This window comes from Lissotriton vulgaris, chromosome 7 (genome assembly GCF_964263255.1).
Source record: "Lissotriton vulgaris chromosome 7, aLisVul1.2, whole genome shotgun sequence".
NCBI classification, from domain to species: Eukaryota; Metazoa; Chordata; class Amphibia; order Caudata; family Salamandridae; genus Lissotriton; species Lissotriton vulgaris.
Genome location: NC_141695.1, coordinates 1,190,285,680 through 1,190,305,925, shown reverse-complemented (window position 1 = coordinate 1,190,305,925; position 20,246 = coordinate 1,190,285,680). Strand labels below are relative to the sequence as shown.

The 20,246-nt window shown below is 48.0% G+C and overlaps 1 protein-coding gene across 2 annotated transcripts in view; it reads right to left on the bottom strand.

Moving 5' to 3' along the window:
* Positions 1 to 20,246, bottom strand: part of FBRS (fibrosin) — a 457,478-nt gene that overhangs the window by 47,255 nt on the left and 389,977 nt on the right. For both annotated transcript variants that reach the window (XM_086931672.1, XM_086931671.1), the window contains exon 17: positions 9,239 to 9,322. In XM_086931672.1, coding sequence (XP_086787798.1) covers positions 9,239 to 9,322 — 84 coding nt within the window. The remainder of the gene's footprint in view (positions 1 to 9,238; positions 9,323 to 20,246) is intronic.

Here is a 20,246-nt window from a genome sequence, read left to right as displayed (position 1 = left end):
CTAGTGTGTGGAGCATTCTCTCGGCCACTGACTCTGGATTTTGGAAGAACACTGGCAGTTCTATAGTCTGATTCATATGGAACTGTGAAACCACTTTAGGCAGAAACTTAGGGTTAGTGCGTAGTACCACCCTGTTGGAGTTAATCTGAATGAATGGCTCCTGGATAGTCAGTGCCTGAAGTTCACTAACTCGGCGTAGCGATGTGATTGCTATCAGGAAAGCCACTTTCCACGTCAAGAATTGAATCTCGCATGAGTGTAGAGGCTCAAAAGGTGGACCCATCAGTCTTGTAAGGACCACATTCAGGTTCCATACAGGTGCTGGTGGGTGTCTGGGAGGAATAACTTGTTTGAGTCCCTCCAGAAAAGCTTTAATGGCAGGCACTCTGAAAAGTGAGAGATGCTGCCTGTTTTGGAGATAAGCTGCTATTGCGGACAAATGTATACAAATGGAAGCATAGGCCAGATTGCATTTGTATAGATGTAACAGATAACAAATGATTTTGTGAGTAGATGCATCTAGCGGATTGATGTTGTGGTCGGCACAATAAATGACAAACCGCTTCCATTTTGCCGCATAACATGCTCTAGTGGTGGGCCTTCTTGCCTCCCTTATGATATCCATACAGTCAGGAGGCAAGTTGAGGTAGCCAAATTCTAAAACCTCAGGAGCCAGATCGCCAGGTTGAGTTGTTGCGGATCTTGATGCTGAATGTCGCCATGGCTCTGTGTCAAAAGCCTGGGTGTGAGGTGCAGCTTTTGATGCGGTACCACGGAGAGTTCTAGAAACGTGGTGTACCATGGTTGGCGTGCCCACGTTGGAGCAACCAGGATGAGAGTCATCGAGTGTTGCTTCATCTTTGGTGCCACCAGCGGTATTAGAGGCGCGGGTGAAAAGCGTACGCAAATATGCCTGACCAGTTCATCCATATCGCATTTCCCTGCGACTGTGGGAACCTGGCGGCAAAGCTTCGGCATTTTGCGTTTTGCCTCGTGGCGAACAGGTCTATCTCTGGATGACCCCACTGCTGGAAGTACGGTCGGAGTACTGATGGATGTATCTCCCACTCGTGCATCTGGTGGCTGTACCTGCTGAGCAGGTCTGCCATCTGATTGTCCTTGCCCGGGAGGTGTTCCGCCATGAGGAAGCTGTTCCTCTGAATGGCCCACTTCCACATGCTCTGAGCCAGATGAGACAACTGTGGAGAGTGTGTACCTCCCTGCTTTTGTATGTAGTACATGGCCGTCATGTTGTCCGTCAGGATCAACACAACCTTGTTGCACAAATGTACCTTGAATGCTTTCATCGCCATGAAGATAGCCATCAGTTCCAGAAGGTTGATGTGCATCTTCCTCTGCTGTACTGTCCATAGTCCCTGCACCGTGTCGTGGAGTACATGAGCTCCCCATCCCTGGAGACAAACGTCAGTTGTCAGTATAATCTGTGGCACAGGCTCCTGGAACGGTCGACCCTGCAAAGGTATTGTGGATTCCACCAATGCAGAGAGTTGTATGTGCGACCGGTCACCAACACTAGGTCTTTCAATTGTCCGTGAGCCTGAGTCCACTGACGTGCTAAGCACTCCTGAAGCGGACGCATGTGTAGTCTCGCATGCGGGACTATGAAGATGGAGGCCATCATGCCTATTAACTGTATGAACACTCGTGCTGGAAGCGAGTGTTGTGGTTTGAATTTTTGTATCAGCAATTGCATGCTGTTGATCCTCACTGAATTTGGCTGTGCTTTGGCTGCCAGAGTATCTATTGTCGCGCCCAGATACTGCCGTACATGGGCAGGCTGAAGGTGGGACTTTGGATAATTCAGTGAGAACCCCAGATCGTGAAGAAGGTGAATGGTGTGGGACATGTGGTCGGCACATTGCTGGGCCGATTTTGCCTGTACAAGCCAGTCGTCCAGATAAGGGTAGAAGTGAACATTTTATCTCCTTAGGTGTGCAGCCACTGTCGCCAGGCACTTGGTAAACACCCTGGGCGCTGTGGTCACTCCGAAAGGGAGGACCTTGAACAGATAATGCTGATCCTGAATGGTGTCCCCGAGGTATTTTCTGGGTGACGGGTGTAGCGGTATATGGAAAAATGCATCCTTCAGATCTAGTGTTGCGAGGAAATCTCCCCAACTGAGTAACGGTAGAACCTGCTGTAATGTGAGCATGTGAAAGTGTTCTGAGAGAATGTACTGGTTTAGTGGCCTGAGGTCCAGTATGGGTCTGAGGGACCCGTCCTTTTTTGGGATCAAGAAGTACAGCGAGTACACCCCTGTACCTTTTTCTTCCACAGGCACGAGCTCTATGGCTCCTTTTTGCAGCATGCAGACTACCTCCTGCTGCAATAATTGCAAATGCTCTGTGGACATAGGAAGGTGTCTTGGGGGAATGTTGGGTGGAGTGGATGTTAACTCCAGTCAATAACCGTATTGGATAAGTTGCCTCACCCACCTGTCTGTAGTGATGGATTTCCAGACCGGCAGGAACTGTTGTAGTCTCCCCCCGACCGGGGTGGTATGGTCGGGGAGCAGTGACAAGACGTCACTGTTTGTTAGTGGCGGAGGATCGGGAGCGGTTGTTTCCACAACCTCTGCACTGGGTGCGGTTTCCACGATAGCCACCCCTACTGTGTTTGTTGTAGGTGGTCTGTGTGCCTCCTTTACTGTATTGGGTCTGCTGGGACAGCTGGCCAGTAGCAGTACAGATTACTTCAGTAGTTCCAGGACTAGATCCTAGATTCAGTCCTGGGGTCTAAGCTGAAACCAGATTAGCAAAAACGTTTTAGTTACTGTGGTGAATTTTCATGAATATAAAGCGGTTTTAAAAGTTCACACTTAGAAACTTTCAATTGACAATCTGGCAATGTTATTCAATGGGGGGATTGGAAGTAGGATAGAACAAAGGCGGCACAGCCAGTGGCACTCGGGCGGCTGGGTACAGGGTGCTCTTGAGACGACGGGCGCTCAATGTTATCCAATCTGAAAGGTCAACAAGGAACAAAGGCTGCAGGTTCGGGGACGGAGACTCTCCAGGGGCGACCAGCACTTCGAGAGGTAAGTTGGGATCTTGGAGCACAGGCAGGTACCCCAAAGGGAGGCACAGGGGGCTGTATGGCGCCGGGGTGTCTTTGGGTGTCGGAAAAGCTTACCCTCGGCTGGTCGTGGTCGGGGTGGCCCCTGGTTCTGAGTCTGCAGGCGTCGGCTGGTTCATCGAGGAGGGTCTTTGGGCACTGGACTTCGGGTCCCAGTCGCCAGGGGGACGTTCTCATGGTCTTTGTTTGGTTGGGCCCGGCCTGGGCTCGGCGGCTGTAGATTGGGCTGGTCCGGAGCTTCCTGGTTGGCACCAGGTGGGCTGTTGCAGCAGAGCCTCTGCTGATGGAAGTCAGTCTTTAAAAGGGTCAAGGCAGGCAGGTCCTCCGGGTGTTCCAAGGTTGCTGTCCGCAGGAGTTGCCAGGATTAGGCAGGAGCAGAGTCCAGGATTGACAGGCCGGTAGGGCTGGGGCCTAGGCAGTTGTTGTCGTCCTGTTAGCAGCTGCACGGAGGGTCTTCTTCTTGATCTTCTTTCTGGTCTTATCTGGATCCGAGGAAGGAAGGTTCAGGGTGCCCCTAAATACTGAATTTAGGGGCGTTACAGGTAGGGCAAGTGAAGGGACCAATAGGTCCCTGTCCTGGGGTGACTACACCCCCTAGCCTGCTCCTCTCCTGTGGGAAGGGGGCAGGAGCCTAGCTGGGATTGGGCAGGGCTCCCCATCTACAAGATGGCCGGAGCCCGGGGTCGTGCTTCACCTAGTCTCCCCCACCTGAGGGGTGGGGTTGGCACAGGCTGGCACACTCCCCTTCCTGACAGTTTTTCCTGCCAGTCTTCCCTCCAGAGTGGGGGTTAGAACTGGGGGGGGGGCCCAGTTGATGGGTACAGCAAATGGTCTGGAGAAGCTCACAGGGGCGGCAGGCCTTTGAAGCTTCCCCCTGCCCATCCTGGGGGAGGAGACCTAGCACCTCGCCCAGGATGTGCATTGTTGCAGGCCCAGGAGAGCGGAGGGCTCTCCACCCAGGGGTCCAGCAACATGTCTGCTGTGTGTCAGCCTCTGCAGCCACTCAGCCGAGACGTGGATTGTAGGTTAGGATTTCAGAGGGTATCTCTAAGATGCCCTCTGGTGCATTTTACATTAAATCCCACACTGGCATCAGTGCGGGTTTAATGTGCTGAGAAGTTTGGTACCAAACTTGGCAGTCTTCAGTGTAGCCATTATGGTGCTGTGGAGTTCGTAATGACAACCTCCCAGCACCATATACTCTTAATGGCATCAGGGGTGACTTAAGTATGCCAGGGCAGTGGGTTCTGTGGGCATGGCACATAGGGATGTGTGCCATGTCGACTCTTGGTTTAGTTCTGTACTGAGGCACTCAGCCTGCAAAGGCAGCGTGTGGGTGCCAGGGTACAGGGCCCCTGAGGGTGGCACAATACGTGCTGCAGGCCTCAGGGGTCTTCTCTGGTCACCATGCCCTGGGTACCTAGGGTACCATTTACTAGAGGCTGACAGGTGGCCAGAGAGGCCAATTGGGTTTTTAGTTTCAGCACAGTTTTAAGGAAGGAACACAGGCCCTGGGTACCTGGTTGGCAGGAACCCAGGGCACACTAAGTCAAAGCACATTAGCAGTTCAGAAAAAAGTGGGGGCATACCAAGGCAAGAAAGATGGCACTTTCTCACAAAAGGTTTGCCTGAGCTTCCGAACCAGAAATGAAGGGAGAGGCGGAAAAGTGTACACAAATATCCCTGACCACTTCATCCAAGAGGCATTGCCAATATATAGTGGGTGTGGGAACCTGGATTGGAAGTGTGGGCATTTTGCATTGTCTGCAGTTGCATACAGATCTATTTGTGAAAATTCCCACTTGTGGAAGTAAGGGAGGAGGACTCTGGTGGAGTTCCCACTTTTTGCTGTATCTTGAGGAGGTAAGAAAAATTGTTGTCTGTTCCCGGGAAGTGTTCCATTAACAGATTAAGGTTGTGATGTTGAGGTCAACATCAAATGGTCTGAGATAGGCTCGATAACGGTAGAGAATGTCCCCCCGCCAATTTTGTTAATAGCTCATAGTTGTCATATTGTCCATCCGGTCTAGTACAAGCTTGATGATTAGGTGAGGTGTGAAAGCTTTCAATGCTAGGTGGACAGATTGAAGCTCTAGGTAGATGATGTGGAGATCCGGTGTTTGGTGTCCCAGAGACCCCAGACTGAGATTCTCTAAGGGAGGACCCTAGCCGGTCAGTGATGTGTCAGTTGTCAGGATAATGTGGGGAACAGGGTCTAGGAAAGGCTGCTCTTCTAACTGGTTGTACCTGTTCCACCACTGCAGAGAGCGATGTTTGGCTGTCTATTAACACCAGATCCTCTAACTGACCCTGTGACTGAGACCACTGTTGTGCATACCTGGAGTGTACGCAAGATTATCAGTGCATGTGGCCCTATGGTAATGCATGAGGCCATCTACCCAGTAGGTGCATGAGAGGTCTGACTGGCAACTGTTGATTGGCTTGGAAAAGAGGTAGTAGGGTTTGGAAATGTTGAATTCTTGCTGTATTGGGATAGGCTAATCCCACATGTGCGTTCAGGATAGTAACCAGAATTGTTTGAACATGTAAAGGTTGAAGATGAGATTTTTGAACATTGAAGGTGAAGCCTAGTTAATGAAGCAGGTCTATGGTCTATGGTATTTCAATGTGTTGTTGGCACAGAGGAATAGTGCTGACTTTTTTTAAGCCAGATGTCGAGATACAGGAAGACATCGATGTTTTGTTTGTGTAAATGTACTGCTACCACTGCTAGGCAATTGGTGAATACTTGAGGTGCAGTAACCACCCCGAATGGGAGGACTTTGAATTGGTAATGTTTGCCTGCTATCACACATCTCGGGTATTTGCAATGTGCTGGATGTATGGGAATTGGAAAAATCGCCTTGCAGGAGAAGTGGGATCACATCTAGGAGCGAGACCATATGGAAATGCTTTGACAGGATATAATCATTTAAGGGTCATAAATCTAAGATTGGCTGTAAAGATGCATCCTTTTTGGGGATTAGGAAGTAAAGGGAGTATACTACTGATGTTGTAGAAGAATGCGTTCTATAGCTCCTTTGAGCAAGAGAACTTGAACTTCCTGTTTGAGTAGTGTTTGGTGTTCCAGGAACAGCATGCAAGTGTGTGGTGGAAAGTTTTGTGGGGCGGGGGGGGGGGGGGGGGGAGCAGATAAACACCCACTGGTCTAATGTTATTGATTGCCATGTGGGTAGAAACCCTGTAATTGTCGCCCGAATCTTCGGGGTAGAAGGAGAAGAAAGTCAATGTTTTGTGTTGGGTGTGTCACCACTTAAGGAAGCACCTTGCGTTAATCTTTGGCATTGTTGTCTCTATAGGAGCCTCTAGAGTAACCTAGGTAAGAGGAATGGAGACCCTGGCCACGTTGGTAAACGGTAGAGGCATCAAGGTAGGTGGTTTTTTAACCCGGTCAGTAGGTAGAGTGAAGAAAAGAGCCACTAGGCTACTGAGATGCACCCAAAAACTTGGCAGTCTCTAACCCATTTCATTTTTTTCCAGGGCCAGGAAAGATTTTTTTTGTTGAAAGGGACATTTAATAGACTTTGTTGGATTTCTGACTGAAAGCCAGGTATGCGGAGCCAGATCAGGCGCTGTTGAAAGATACTGTAATTGATCCCCCTAGCAGCAGTATCTGCAGAATCTATGGCATAATGGAGATGAGCGTTCATTCAGATACAAGCTCCTGACTCCTTTTCTTGTGCTCCTTTGGGAGATACTGGAGAAGTTCCTCCATTTCGCTCCAGTGGGCACTGTCATACCCTGAAAGCACATCCATAGAGTTGGCAATACGCCAATGGTTGGCTGACTGAGCTGCGACCCTTACACCAGAGCCATCAGAGTTTGCTTTGCTTGTCAGGAGGTGGTGCACCACTGGAAGCTTGGGAATCAGCTTGCTTACAAGCATTGGTAATAAGCGAGTCAGGAGGAATCTGTACCCTGATGTACATGGGGACGGAAGTAGAGGCTTTATATTTGTATCCACCCTGGGAGTGATGATTCTGGCTCTAGCAGGGTCTTTTAAGAGGTCTTCTGTATGACGTAACATACCCTTAAGCATAGGGAGCTATTGGGTGGCCCTATGTGAGGAAGCAAGCGTTTCAAATAGGAAGTGCTCTTCCAGAGTTTCTTGGTGTAGCTCAACCTCATGAAAAGTAGTGGCTCTACCAATGAGGTATTGGTACGATGTGGAGTCATCAGGAGGAGATTGACAAGCAGGGTATAGATCTGAATCAGTGTCCAATGCAGGGTCTACATCATCTGCTGTCCAGGGGTCGGTTAAGCGTGGTGGTGTACCTTAAGTACCATCCCCTGCCCACCTGCGTAAGAGTGTGGAGAACCTTGAAGTGTAATATCTACGTAATCTCCATCAGTGTGTGTTGGAAGGTGGCGAATGAGGTGGAGGTGGTAAAGTCCTGGTGGCCTAGTCAGCTTTCTTCTGTTTGGCCGGGACTGGAGTATCAATAGTCTCTTCGAAGAGAGTTGTCTCTTCGATGGTGGTGGAGCTGAAAACAAAAATTTGGCAAGTATGCTCCCTGTGTAGTGTTAGATTTTTTTCTTTTAAAGAGCATCCGTTTTTTTTCTTCTAATTTGTGGACAATAGGTTACACAGGTTTGCCAGGATCAGATTTCAGGGGCCGGTTTTGAAGCAGAGGTGTATTTCTGTTTCGGAATCAAAGGTACGATAAGAGCTGTAGATGGAGCTGGTTGGCTTGGTATTGAAGATTGACTTGACCCCAAGGTGAATGACGTTGATGGCTTTGGCTGGTATTTAGGTGCAGAGCCTGAGGGTGGGACATTCAAATCAGTCTTTCAGTGCAGACAATGGCGCAAAGGCAGTGGTGGTCCAAAGGCCTTTTGTTCAGGAAGGGATTAATGTCTCCTAGGTTTTGAGACAGGGCTGTGGGACAGGGGCTACCGTACTCAAGGATTGTTGTGCCAGCGAAACGGCCTGCATCTCCATTTCGAGCTCAGAGCTGGAACTGCCCTCAGAGAACACCTCTTCCTTTCCCACAGATGGTCCAGGGAGTTCTTGCTACTCATCCATGACATCTTTATGTCCAAAGATGTTGGTGTCTTCAATACTGCTCAGGTGGATTTAGCGTCGACTGGCTCGATGGTCTCGAGGACTCTTTTTTTGACCTGAAAGATACAGGCATCACAACCCTCCTCCCTGTGTTCCTGTAACAAACGGGTTACAGACCGGATGGAGATCAGTCCCGAAGGTATTTTGCGTGGCAGTATGGGCAGAAATGGAAAGGCGTCCGTTCCATCACCAGCAGAGCATCCTGGGGTGAACCTGGTGTAGATTGAAAATGGGAATCCCAAAGTGCAAGGCCCTTGAGGGCCGCGGTTGAAGCGCGCTGATTAAATGAGCAATAACATTTCTTAATCTCAATTAGCAAGATGGAATACGTGATCGAAAACAATACCAGTGAGGACGAACAGAACAGAGCACTGTAAAGGTCAGGCACACATCTCCGAACCAGACAGCAGACAGAAAAAACACTTTAACAATGCAGTAGATGCCCATGCGAATTATCACCAAGAGGAGTCACCACTACCTTGTGACTCAAAAGACTTTTTAAGGAAAACAACTTGCACACGTACGAATCCAACACCAGATGTCAGGAATATGCAAAGCATGTGTATCTACAGCCACACATGCCTTGAACTTACGAGACCTATACCCCTCATCCAGCTCGCTTAGCCAAAAACTGCTACTCATTACTACCTTTCGAACTGACCCACCACCATGGCTAACCACACGGAAATCAGACAATTACACTAGAATACCTTGAAATCCATCATTACGATTGTGCCCACACAACTCTACCATAATTGTAAATCTCATATTGATGACAAGTGCCTGGATAACATCTTGGGTGAGTAGTGTGCTACTCTAATATACTATGTCAGACTGGATTAAAAGGGAGCCACTTTATGGACTTCTACAAACAAGTTGACCCTAGGAATGGCATTTACCCATACAATAACTACAGACACAGACTAAGGAGCACAGAAGCAGTCTCAAGACTAGATACATCTCCAGATAAATGCTCACTGGAAAAAAAGGTGAGCTACATATATCTCTGGAGCTTCCCTATACTGACTGACCATGGGGGATACTTGATGTACTCACTGAAGGTGGGGCTTCCCAATCCACCAAAGGCGCCATTGGTAAGGGATGCTAGAGGGGTATATCCAGTTGACCTTGAAAAAGGATCTGAAATATAGAGAGAACTACATTTAAAAAATGGACAGGAAAAGTGTGCCATTGAGTTACAAACAATGTATTGAAACACATTTTGAATTACCCAAACATTACATGAGCCAAATAGCTTCTCCCATGCAGCTACAGGTGGCACAAGACCCAGATGGCCTTACATTATCCCAGAAGTGACTGTACAGAGATGCATATATGCACCACCCATATGTGTATACATCAGTTTTGACTTTGCACTCTTCTGCACCCTCAGATGCAGGCCAAACATGACAATCTGGAGGCGACAGTGTCCCAATGCTAACTTGGGACCTTTATAAGGAAAATGCTACTTACCAGTATGCATTTGTTCTTGGCATGTAGGGCTGCTGACATTCATATCTTAGCATAGATCGCCTCCTAGTGTTGGGTCCGGATGTTTGCACTTTGTTGTCCTGGAAGAGTCTTCGAAGTATCACAAGATATGTGACTCCTCCCCTGGACTACAGTGCGCATGGGCATCTTCAGATTGTTTTTCGCCATTGTGGCAAAGATGGAGTATAGAAAAGTAAGAGATGACCATGTAAATGTATGTAGAAAGAATTAATGCAGCTGTGACAGGCACCGGGGAGGAGGGTGGGCAATATGAATGTCAGCAGCCCTACATGCCAAGAACAGATGCATACTGGTAAGTAGCATTTTACGTTGTGGGCTGCTGAATTCATATCTTAGCATAGACTGTATAGCAGTATCTCCTCTAGCGGTGGTCACCTGTACCAGCTCCAGCAGTTTGAAAGAGTTTTTAGGACAGCCTGGCCTACAGCCGCTTGCTGCTTTGCTTGCACGTCTACACAGTAGTGTTTAGTGAAAGTGTGTATGGTAGACCATGTAGCTGCTCTACAAAAGTCTTCTAGTGGAAGATTTCCTAGGAAAGCCATGGATGCCCCCATTTCCCTCGTTGAGTGGGCTTTTGGGGGAATTGTTAGAGTGCGCTTGGCCTTTTGATAGCATATTTGAATGGACTTAACTATCCATCTGGCTATTCCTGATTTTGAAATTGGGTTACCCTTATGCTGTGGAGCAAAAGCAACAAATAGTTTTTCTGAAAGCTTTAGTTCAGTGAACGTAATGTAATAGAGCTCTTTTTACATCTAGTGTGTGTAGAGCTCTTTCAGCCACTGACTGCGGGTTTTGGAAGAAAACAGGCAAATCTATTGACTGATTGAGATGAAATATTGATATAACTTTTGACATGAATTTAGGGTTAGTACGGAGCACTACTTTATTATGATGTATTTGCATGAAAGGTTCTTGAATTGTTAGTGCTTGTAGCTCGCTCACTCGCCTGAGGGAAGTAATGGCCACTATAAGTGACACCTTCCATGATAGGAATTTTAATCCGCACAAATGGAGTGGTTCGAAAGGTGGCCCCATAAGTATGGTAAGTAATACATTTAAGTTCCAGACTGGCGAAGGTGGATGTCTTGGAGGGATAATTCTTTTAAGTTCTTCCATAAAAGCTTTGATGGGTGGTATTCTGAACAGGGACAGGTGTTGTCTGTTCTGGAGATATGCTGCTCTAGCAGCAAAGTGTAGTCTTATGGAAGAGTATGCTAGATTGCATCTTTGAAGATGTAATAAGTAACATGTTTTGGATGGAGGCATCTAATGTATTGATTTGGTTATAATTACAGTAAATTACAAATCTTTTCTATTTAGCTGTGTAGCATGCTCTAGTAGTTGGGAGTCTTGCTTCCTTGATAATGTTCATACAGTCTGGAGGCAAGTTAAGATATCCGAACTCTAAGACTTCAGGAGCCAGATCGCTAGGGTCATCTGATTGGGATCTGGGTGCCTGATTTCTCCACGGTTCTGTGTTAACAGCTGTGGCGATAGGCGCACCTTTGTTGAGGGACTACTGAGAGTTCTAGGAGTGTTGTGTACCATGGCTGTCTTGCCCATGTGGGAGCAACTAGGATCATTGTGAGGGACTGTTGCTTTACTTTGCGTGCCACTAATGGAATCAGTGGGGTTGGTGGAAAAGCGTACGCAAATCTGCCTGACCAGTTCATCCATATCGCCAGGCCCGGACTGGCCGTTGAGGGCACCGGGCAATTCCCCGGTGGGCCGCATGGTTGGGGGCCGGTTTTGGGCCCCTGGGGCCGTTTTTGTTACAGGGCCTTTATGCTGCAAAAACGGCCCGTAACAAAAACGGCCGAAAACCGGCCCTGTCACAGAGAGTGGTCGCACCTCTCCCCCCTCCCCTCTCCTCCCGGAGGGGGGCCGGCCGAGCACTTTGCCAGGGCCGGTTCTGGTTCCCAGTCCGGCCCTGCATATCGCATTGCCCTGTGACAATGGGTGTGGGAACCTGGCGGCAAAGGACTGGCATTTTGAGTTTTCTTTTGTGGCAAACAGATCTATCTCTGGATGCCCCCACTTTTTGAAGAATGGTTGGAGGACTTGAGGGTGAATCTTCCATTCGTGTATCTATTGGCTGTGTCTGCTTAGTAGATCTGCAATCCGATTGTTTATTCCTGGGACGTGTTCTGCCAGGAGAAAGATGTTTTTTGGAATTGCCCATTTCCATATGCTCTGTGCTAGGTGAAATAGCTGCGGAGAGTGTCCCTCCCTGTTTATGTATGTAGTACATGGCTGTCATGTTGTACAACAAGGCTGTATTAATCCGGACGGACAAGTATTTCTGGAAGGCTTTCATCGCTAGAAATACTGCTAGCAACCCTAAGTGGTTTATATGCAGTGTCTTCTGCTTGACTGCCCAGAGCCCTGGGACTGTGTACTGAAGTAGGTGGGCTCCCCAACCGGTCAGTGATGCGTCCGCTGTTAGCACTACCTGTAGAACCGGCTCTTGGAACAGTCGCCCCTTGGAAAGGTTTTATGGGTTCCACCACTGCAGAGAGTTGTAAGTGCGACTGTCTACCAACACTAGGTCTTTTAGTTGTCCTTGAGCTTGGTTCCACTGCCGTGCTAGGCATTCTTGCAATGGGCGTATTTGAAGTCTGGCATGAGGGACAATGAATATGCAGGAGGCCATCATGCCTATAAGCTGCATGAACACTCGAGCTGGCAAGGGGTGAAATCTTTGAATTAGCGACTGCATGTTTGTTATCCTGGCTGGATTTGGATATGCTTTTGCCACTGAGGTATGTATTGTTGCTCCCAGATATTGTTGTATGTGGGAGGGCTGCAGATGTGATTTTGTGTAATTTATGAAAAAACCCAGACTGTGCAGCAGCTGAATCGTTTGGGATGAGTGGTTTGCACACTGTGCGTATGAGTTGGCTTTTATGAGCCAATCGTCCAGGTAGGGGAACACATGCATGTGTTGCCTTCTTAGGTGTGCTGCTACTACTGCTAGGAATTTTGTGAAAACCCTTGGTGCTGTAGTTACCCTGAAGGGGAGAACTTTGAACTGATAGTGTTGATCTTCTATCATGAACCTGAGGTATTTCCTGTGAGCTGGATGTATAGGTATGTGAAAGTATGCATCCTTGAGTTCTAATGTAGCGAGGAAGTAATCTTGTTGGAGTAACGGGAGTACTTGTTGAAGAGTGATCATATGGAAATGCTCTGAGAGTATGTATTGGTTCAGAGGTCTGAGGTCCCCGTCCTTTTTGGGAATAAGGAAGTATAGGGAGTATACTCCTGTCCGTTGGTGTTGAAAAGGGACTGGCTCTATGGCTCCCTTTTCTATCATCAATGTTACCTCTTGTAACAGCGTGACGTGTTCCTTGGACATAGGATGGTGTTTGGGTGGTAGGTTGGGTGGAGTAGAAGTGAGTTCTAGGTAATAACCATACTGGATAATTGGTCTCACCCACCTATCTGTGGTAATTGCGTTCCAGACTGGTAGGAATTCTGGTAATCTGCCTCCGACCGGTGTTGAGTGGTCTGGAGGGAGTGTGAGCAAGTCACTGTTCGGTGGCGGTGGAGGCTCTGGTGTTGTTGCCACCACGTCCTCCGCCCTTGGTATTATTGCCTCTATAACCTCCTCTGTTGGAGCCTTTATTAAAGGTGCTCTGGGTATTACTTTTGGGAAGTTTGTGATGTGTAGCCTCTACCCAAGCCTCGAAAGGAGGAGCGACGAAAGGAACTTCTGGATTGTTGGAACTGAAGTGCGCCCATTGACTTAGCAGTATCAGTATCCTTTTTCATCTTCTCCAAGATGGTATCTACTGCAGGGCCAAACAAAGTCTTGGTTAACTGGCTGGTTGACTGCACTTTATTTTTAAATCTGGAAATGCGTAGCCACGCATGCCGGCGTAGTAATACGCTAGTGTTAATAGACCTAGTTGCTGTGTCAGCTGCGTCAAGTGCACATTTAATGGAAGCATTTGTTATAAATTTGCCTTCCTGTATTAGGTCGTTCGCTTTAGATTTGAATGGTTCTGGGAGGTGTTGTAGTAAACCTTCCAGCTGGTCATAATGTGCTCTATCGTATCGTGCTAATAGAGCTTGTGTGTTTGCAATTCTCCAAGTATTTGCTGCTTGGGATGCCACTTTTGCCTGAGGCTTCTAGTATCTTGGATTCTTTGTTGGGAGGGGGAGCATCTCCTATTGTCTGTGAATTATCTCGCTTTCGAGCGTTTGCTACCACTAATGTGCCTAGAGGCAACTGTGATTTAATATAAGAAGGGTCTGTAGGGGCTGCCTTATACTTTTTCTCAATTCTGGGATTGAGAACATGCGCTCTGGCTGGATCTTTAAATATGTCTGGCGCGTGTTTTAGTACCCCTTTTAACATAGAAAGTGTACGTACACTTTTCTGAAGTAGGAAAACATAGGTTCTTACCTGTCGGTGTAGTTTTGCAGCTTGATGATCTTTTTGGATTCACTATGCTGTGCATTATTCCGCGGTCTTGTGGTTGGGTCCGGATTCGTAGTCTTTTCTTTTTTTTTCTTTTTCGTAGCCCAGGTGGGCGTTGACGTCCCACCTTTGGTGTATTTCCGGTGACGTCGGCACGCTTCCCGCGGAAACTCCCACTCCTGGGCGCCATCTTCGGTTTCTTTTTTCTCGTGTTCGTTTTGTTACCGAAGTTATGGCAATGTTCAACTAAAGTTTTTTCACCGCTTAAACCTTTAAGGCTTCTTTTCCAAGTATTGTCTTTGTTTCAACCACCTTTTCTCTCCAGCCTCACCTTTCTGGTGGAGATGGGTGGGCTCGCTAGTGAATCCAGAAAGATCATCAAGCTGCAAAATTACACCGACAGGTAACTATTCGTTTTGCAGCGTGAATCTTTCTGGATTCCCTATGCTGTGCATAGACTTTGTAGCGTTTTCTCACGTTTGTGTTGGCTGGGTGGAAGATGAGCGTTTGTTATTGAATATGTGTTGAAGCACCCTTTGTCCGATTTGAGCTTCCTTGTTTATCTGTATATCCACACAGTAGTGATTCGTGAACGTGTGCACTGAAGCCCATGTTGCCGCCAGGCATATGTCCGGAATTGGTGTGTTCGCTAGGAAAGCTATTGTAGCTCCTTTTTTCCTGGTTGAGTGGGCACGCGTCCCCTCTACTAGTTCCTGCCCTGCTTGCTTGTGGCAGAACTGTATTGTTTGGGCGATCCATCGCGCAATTGGTCCTTTAGTTACAGGTTTCCCCATGAAACGGTTAGCGAAGGACACAAAGAACTGCTTTGTTTTCCTGTGTTCCTTCGTTTTCTCAATGTAGTGCATGACTGCCCTTCTGGCGTCCAGAGTGTGCAGAGCCCTTTCAGCTCTTGTTGCCAGTTTTTGGAAGAAACTCGGTATCTGTATAGTCTGATTCAAGTGGAACCTTGACACCACCTTTGCCATGAAGTGTGGGTCTGTTCTCATTACCACCCTATCTCTGTGTATCTGTATGTAGGGTTCCTGTAGCGTTCGTGTCTGCAGTTCGCTCACTCTGCGCAGTGAAGTGATGGCTACCAGGAAGGCTGTTTTCATGGTTAGCATTTCTAGGGAGGCCTTGTGAATTGGTTCGAAAGGTTCCTTCATGAGTTCCGTTAGGACTAGGTTAAGGTTCCATGCAGGTGGCGGCACCCTCTTTGGCGGTGCGATCCTTTTTGCTCCCTCCAGAAATCTCTTAATGACCTGTGATGTGAAGAAACTCTTGCATGTTTCTCCTCTCGTGTAAGAGACTATCGCTGCCAAGTGAACCATCAGTGAGGATGAGCTCATATTTTTGTCGAGCAGGTGAGTGAGGTACTTTAGCACTGTTGAGTTCTTTTCCATCCTATTGTGTAGCTTTTCCCTCCCACACCACAGTGTAAATCTCTTCCATTTCGCTACGTAGCACTTCCGTGTGCTGGGTCTTCGTGCCTCCCGAAGTACCCTTAGGGTGCTTTCTGGCAGTTTCAAATGAGCAAACTCCATGTCTTCAGGAGCCATACTACGAGGCTCAGGCTCTCTGGATCCGGGTGCAGCACTTCTCCGTTTTGCATGGAGTGTAGGTCTTTTCTTCTCCCGAATCTGTAGGGTGCACTCTGTCATCTCCATGATCTGCGAGTACCATGTCTGCTTGGCCCACTGTGGTGCGACCAGTATCAGGGTCATTTTGCTCGCTCTCCACTTGCTGAGTACCTTATCTATCAGCGGTATCGGGGGGGAAAGCGTAAGCAAATGTCCTGGACCAGTCTATCCATAGGGCATTCCCCAGGGAGCCCTCCCCGGGCAGCCTGGATGCGAAGTTTTGGCATTTTGCATTGTGGCGTGTTGCAAACAGGTCTACCAACGGTGTCCCCACCTGTCGAAGAGCCTACTCCTCTCTTGTGCATTGAGTTCCCACTCGTGGGATGCCGATGTCTGTCTGCTGAGCCAGTCTGCTACTACATTGTCCTTTCCTGGTAGATGTATGGCTAACAGGTCTATCTTGAGTGGGATGGCCCATCTCCATATCTCTTGCACTAGTTTTGAAAACGGGGCAGATGGTGTCCCCCCCCTGCTTGTTGATGTAAAACATCGCTGTTGTGTTGTCTGTCTGGATCAACACTCTCTGGTTGTACAGTTTTGTTTGGAAGACCTTTATGGCTAGGAAAACTGTCTTCAACTCCAGGTAATTGATGTGTCTGACCACATCTGCTGGTGTCCACAGGCCTCTTACTTTGAGTTTCTCCATGTGAGCGCCCCATCCCCTCTGGGACGAGTCTGTGGTAATGGTCACGGTTGGCTGCGTCAGAGGCTTCCCCGTTGTTATGTTCCCCATGTTCCACCATGCAATCTCTTTCTGCACTTTGTGCGTTACAACCACTAGATCCTCCCAACGACCTGTAGCTTGTGACCATTGCTCTTGCAGCCATTCCTGTAAAGGTCTCATGTGGAGCTGTACGTTTGGCACTAGGTGTATGCATGATGCCATCATGCCCATGATTTTCATCGCTATCCTCACTGTCCGAGCTTGCCCCTTCAGGTAGAGCTGCGTCTCCCTCACGAGCGCTATCGTTCTCTTCTCGCTGGGGAACACCTTGCTCTGTACGGTGTCGATCTGTGCTCCCAGGAAGATTTTTATTTGTTCTGGTTCCACCAAGGAGGATTTTCCCCAGTGGATGGAAAATCCTAGGTTCATCAGTGTGCTGGTCACTCCCTGTGCGTGCTGCTTGCACGTTTTGTATGAGCTTGCTTTGATCAGCCAGTCGTCCAGGTTAGGGTACACGTGTATCCCTTCCCTTCGTAGGTGTGCTGCAACTGTTGCGAGGAACTTTGTGAAAACCCTTGGTGCCGATTTGAGTCCGAACACCAGGTTTGTGAACTGGTAGTGGTCTTCTCCGATGATGAATTTGAGGAGGTGCTTGTGGCCCCTGTTCATTGGGATGTGCAGGTAGGCATCTTTTAGGTCTATGGTGACCATGAAGTCCCCGCCTTGCAATTGAGGGAGTACCTCTTGTAGGGAGGTCATCTTGAAGCTTTGCGTTCTTACGAACTGGTTTAAGAATCTTAGGTCCAGGATGGGTCTCATAGTTTCGTCCACCTTTGGTACCAGGAAGTATGTGGAATATACGCCCTTGTTCCTTTCCCTGTAAGGTACTGGTTCTATGGCTTATTTTTGCAGTAGCTCTTTTGCTTCCTCCCGAAGGAGCTCTAGGTCTTTCCTTGCTAGTGGCCTTCTTCTTGGTTTCCTGTCCGTTGGCTTTCCTTCCAAATCTATGCAGTACCCGTACTGTATGATGTTGAGTACCCATTTGTCTGATGTTATACTCTTCCACTCCCAGAAGAAGTGTTTGTCTTCCTCCCACTGGTCTTATATCTACAGAGGTGTCTAGTTTGCGTACTCCTGTCCGATGTGTTTGTGCTCCACCTGGGAGTTTTTGCTCAGGTGGGCACATGGAGTTTTATTGAGTCACTTAGAGGCGGGTTGCTGTCCCCCTCTCTTTTTCTGTCCACGTCCATTCCCTCTCCCGCGAAAGGACTGGCCTCTCTGCTGGTACTGCCAGGACTGTTTTTGCTGCCCCTGCTGTGCCTGGGTGTTTGCTTGGTGGGCTTGTTGGAACGCCTGGTGTGATGTTCCTGGCTTGTTTCCTCCCCTCAGGTTTTCGTGACGGGGTGCCCCTTTTAGTTCCTCAGAACTGCAATGCCCCCATGGATCTTGCAGTCTCGTTATCCTTCTTCAGTTGGCTGAGTTTCTCATCAACTGGGGCCCGAGCAGCGTTTCTCCGTTGAACGGTGTGTAGAGGATGCTGTGCTGCACTTCTGGCTTGAAGCCCGAAATCCTGAGCCAGGTTTGTCTTCTCTCCGTGATGCCCATCATCATGAGCCTGCTGGAGGTGTCTGCTCCGTCCAGGGCAGTCTTGAGGCAAGAATTGGCTACATTCTTTCCCTCTTCGACAAGGTTTTCAGCTCTTTGCTTGAATTCCTGTGGCATGTTCTTTATTAACTGGCCCAGCTCTTCCAGGATCTGGTATTGGTGTCTGTTGAGCAGTGCATTGGAATTTGCCATGCGCCAGTGCATTGCAGCATTCCGTTCAATTCTTCTCCCCACCAGGTCCATCCTCTTGCTTTCTTTGTCTGGATGTGGCCCAGAAGTGGTAGGCATATTGGCCCACTTTCTTGCAGTGGCTGCGATGATTGAGTCTGTTGAGACCAATCCCTGAATGTAGGGTGGGTCCTTGGAGGAATATTTATACTTTTTCTCCGTCCTGGGAGTGACTGCTTTGCATGTAGCTGGTTCTTTTAAAGCCTCTTTTCCCTGTGCCATGACACTATCGAGCATGGGCAGGAACTGGCTCCTTGTTTGTGTAGAGAGCAGTGTCTCGAGAAGGAAGTCTTTCTGCTTTTCTTCGTAGAGTTTTACTTTGAAAAATGCAGCAGCATTCCTGATGACTGTGTTGTAGACTCAGATGTCATCTGGCGGCGAGGGCCTTGAGGGATACGTGTCGACGGCTTCCTCTGGGCTTTCGTTGTGGACGTCCTGCCAATCTATTTCTTGAGTCTCCGAGGATGCAGACCCGAGGAGTGTCCTGCGGTCGTAGTCTCCTTCATCCTCGTAGTAGTAGGCCTCCTCCTCTTGGCCGTGGAAGGTCTTGACGCCCACAGACAGTCCTTCGACATCGTAGTCCTCTTCTTCTGTTTCCTCGACCACCAGATTATTTTTCGCCAATGTGGCAGAGATGGAGTATGGTACAGTAAGAGATGTCCATGTAAGAAAGTAAGAATGAATGCTACAGCTGCGACAGGCACCGGGGAGGAGGGTGGGCGATATGAATGTCAGCAGCCTACATGCCAAGAACAGATGCATACTGGTAAGTAGCATAATCCGTGGGCTGCTGAATTCATATCTGTGCATAGTATGTATAGCAGTCTCTCCCCTAGCGGTGGCTACCAGTGCCAGCTGCAGCAGTCTGAAACAGAGTTTTTAGAACAGCCTGTCCTACAGCAGCTTGCTGTTTCGAATTTACATCTACACAATAGTGTTTTGTGAAAGTATGTATGGTAGTCCATGTGGCTGCTCTACATATTTCCTCTAGAGGAATGTTTCCTAGGAAAGCCATGGATGCCCCTAGTTTGAGTGTAGAATGCGCTCTTGGGGGAACTGTTAAAGTGCATTTTGCTTTTAGATAACATTTGAATGCACTTAACTATCCATCTGGCTAACCCAGATTTTGAAATGGGGTTGCCTTTGTGTTGTGGTGAAAAGGCAGCAAACAACCGTTTAGTCTTCCTAAAATCCTTAGTTCTATCAATGTAGTATAGAAGAGCTCTTTTGACATCTAGTGTGTGTAGAGCCCTTTCAGGTACTGACTGTGGGTTTGGAAAGAACACTAGTAGTTCTATTGTCTGATTGATATGAAAATGGGATACCACTTTTGGCATACATTTAGGGTTTGTTCTAAGAACTACCCTATTTGCATGTATTTGGATGAATGGCTCTTGAATTGCAACTCGCTAACTCTTCTAAGCGAAGTAATTGCTACAAGAAAAGCTACCTTCCATGTTAGAAATTGTAATTCACATGAATGCAACGGTTCAAATGGTGGTCCCATTAGTCTGGTTAAAATGACGTTTAGGTTCCAGACAGGTGAAGTTTGGTGTCTTGGGGGGATTATTCGTTTGAGTCCCTCCATGAATGCTTCAATTGCAGGCACTCTAAACAGCGAAAGATGCTGCCTGTCCTGAAGATAAGCTGCAATGGCAGCTAAGTGTATTCTTATAGATGAAGAAGCTAGATTGCAACGATGTAGGTGCAAAAGATAGCAAATGATATTTTGCGTTGAAGCATCTAGTGGGTTTATGTCATTGTTATTACTGTAAATGACAAAACGCTTCCACTTTGCTGCGTAACAAGCTCTGGTAGTAGGTCTTCTTGCCTCCTTGATAATGTTCATACAGTCAGGAGGTAAGTTTAGGTACCCAAACTCTAAGATTTCAGGAGCCAGATTGCAAGGTTCAGTTGTTGCGGATCTGGGTGCTGTATGTCTCCATTGCTCTGAATGAGAAGAGTGGGTGTTAGCCGCAGTCTTTG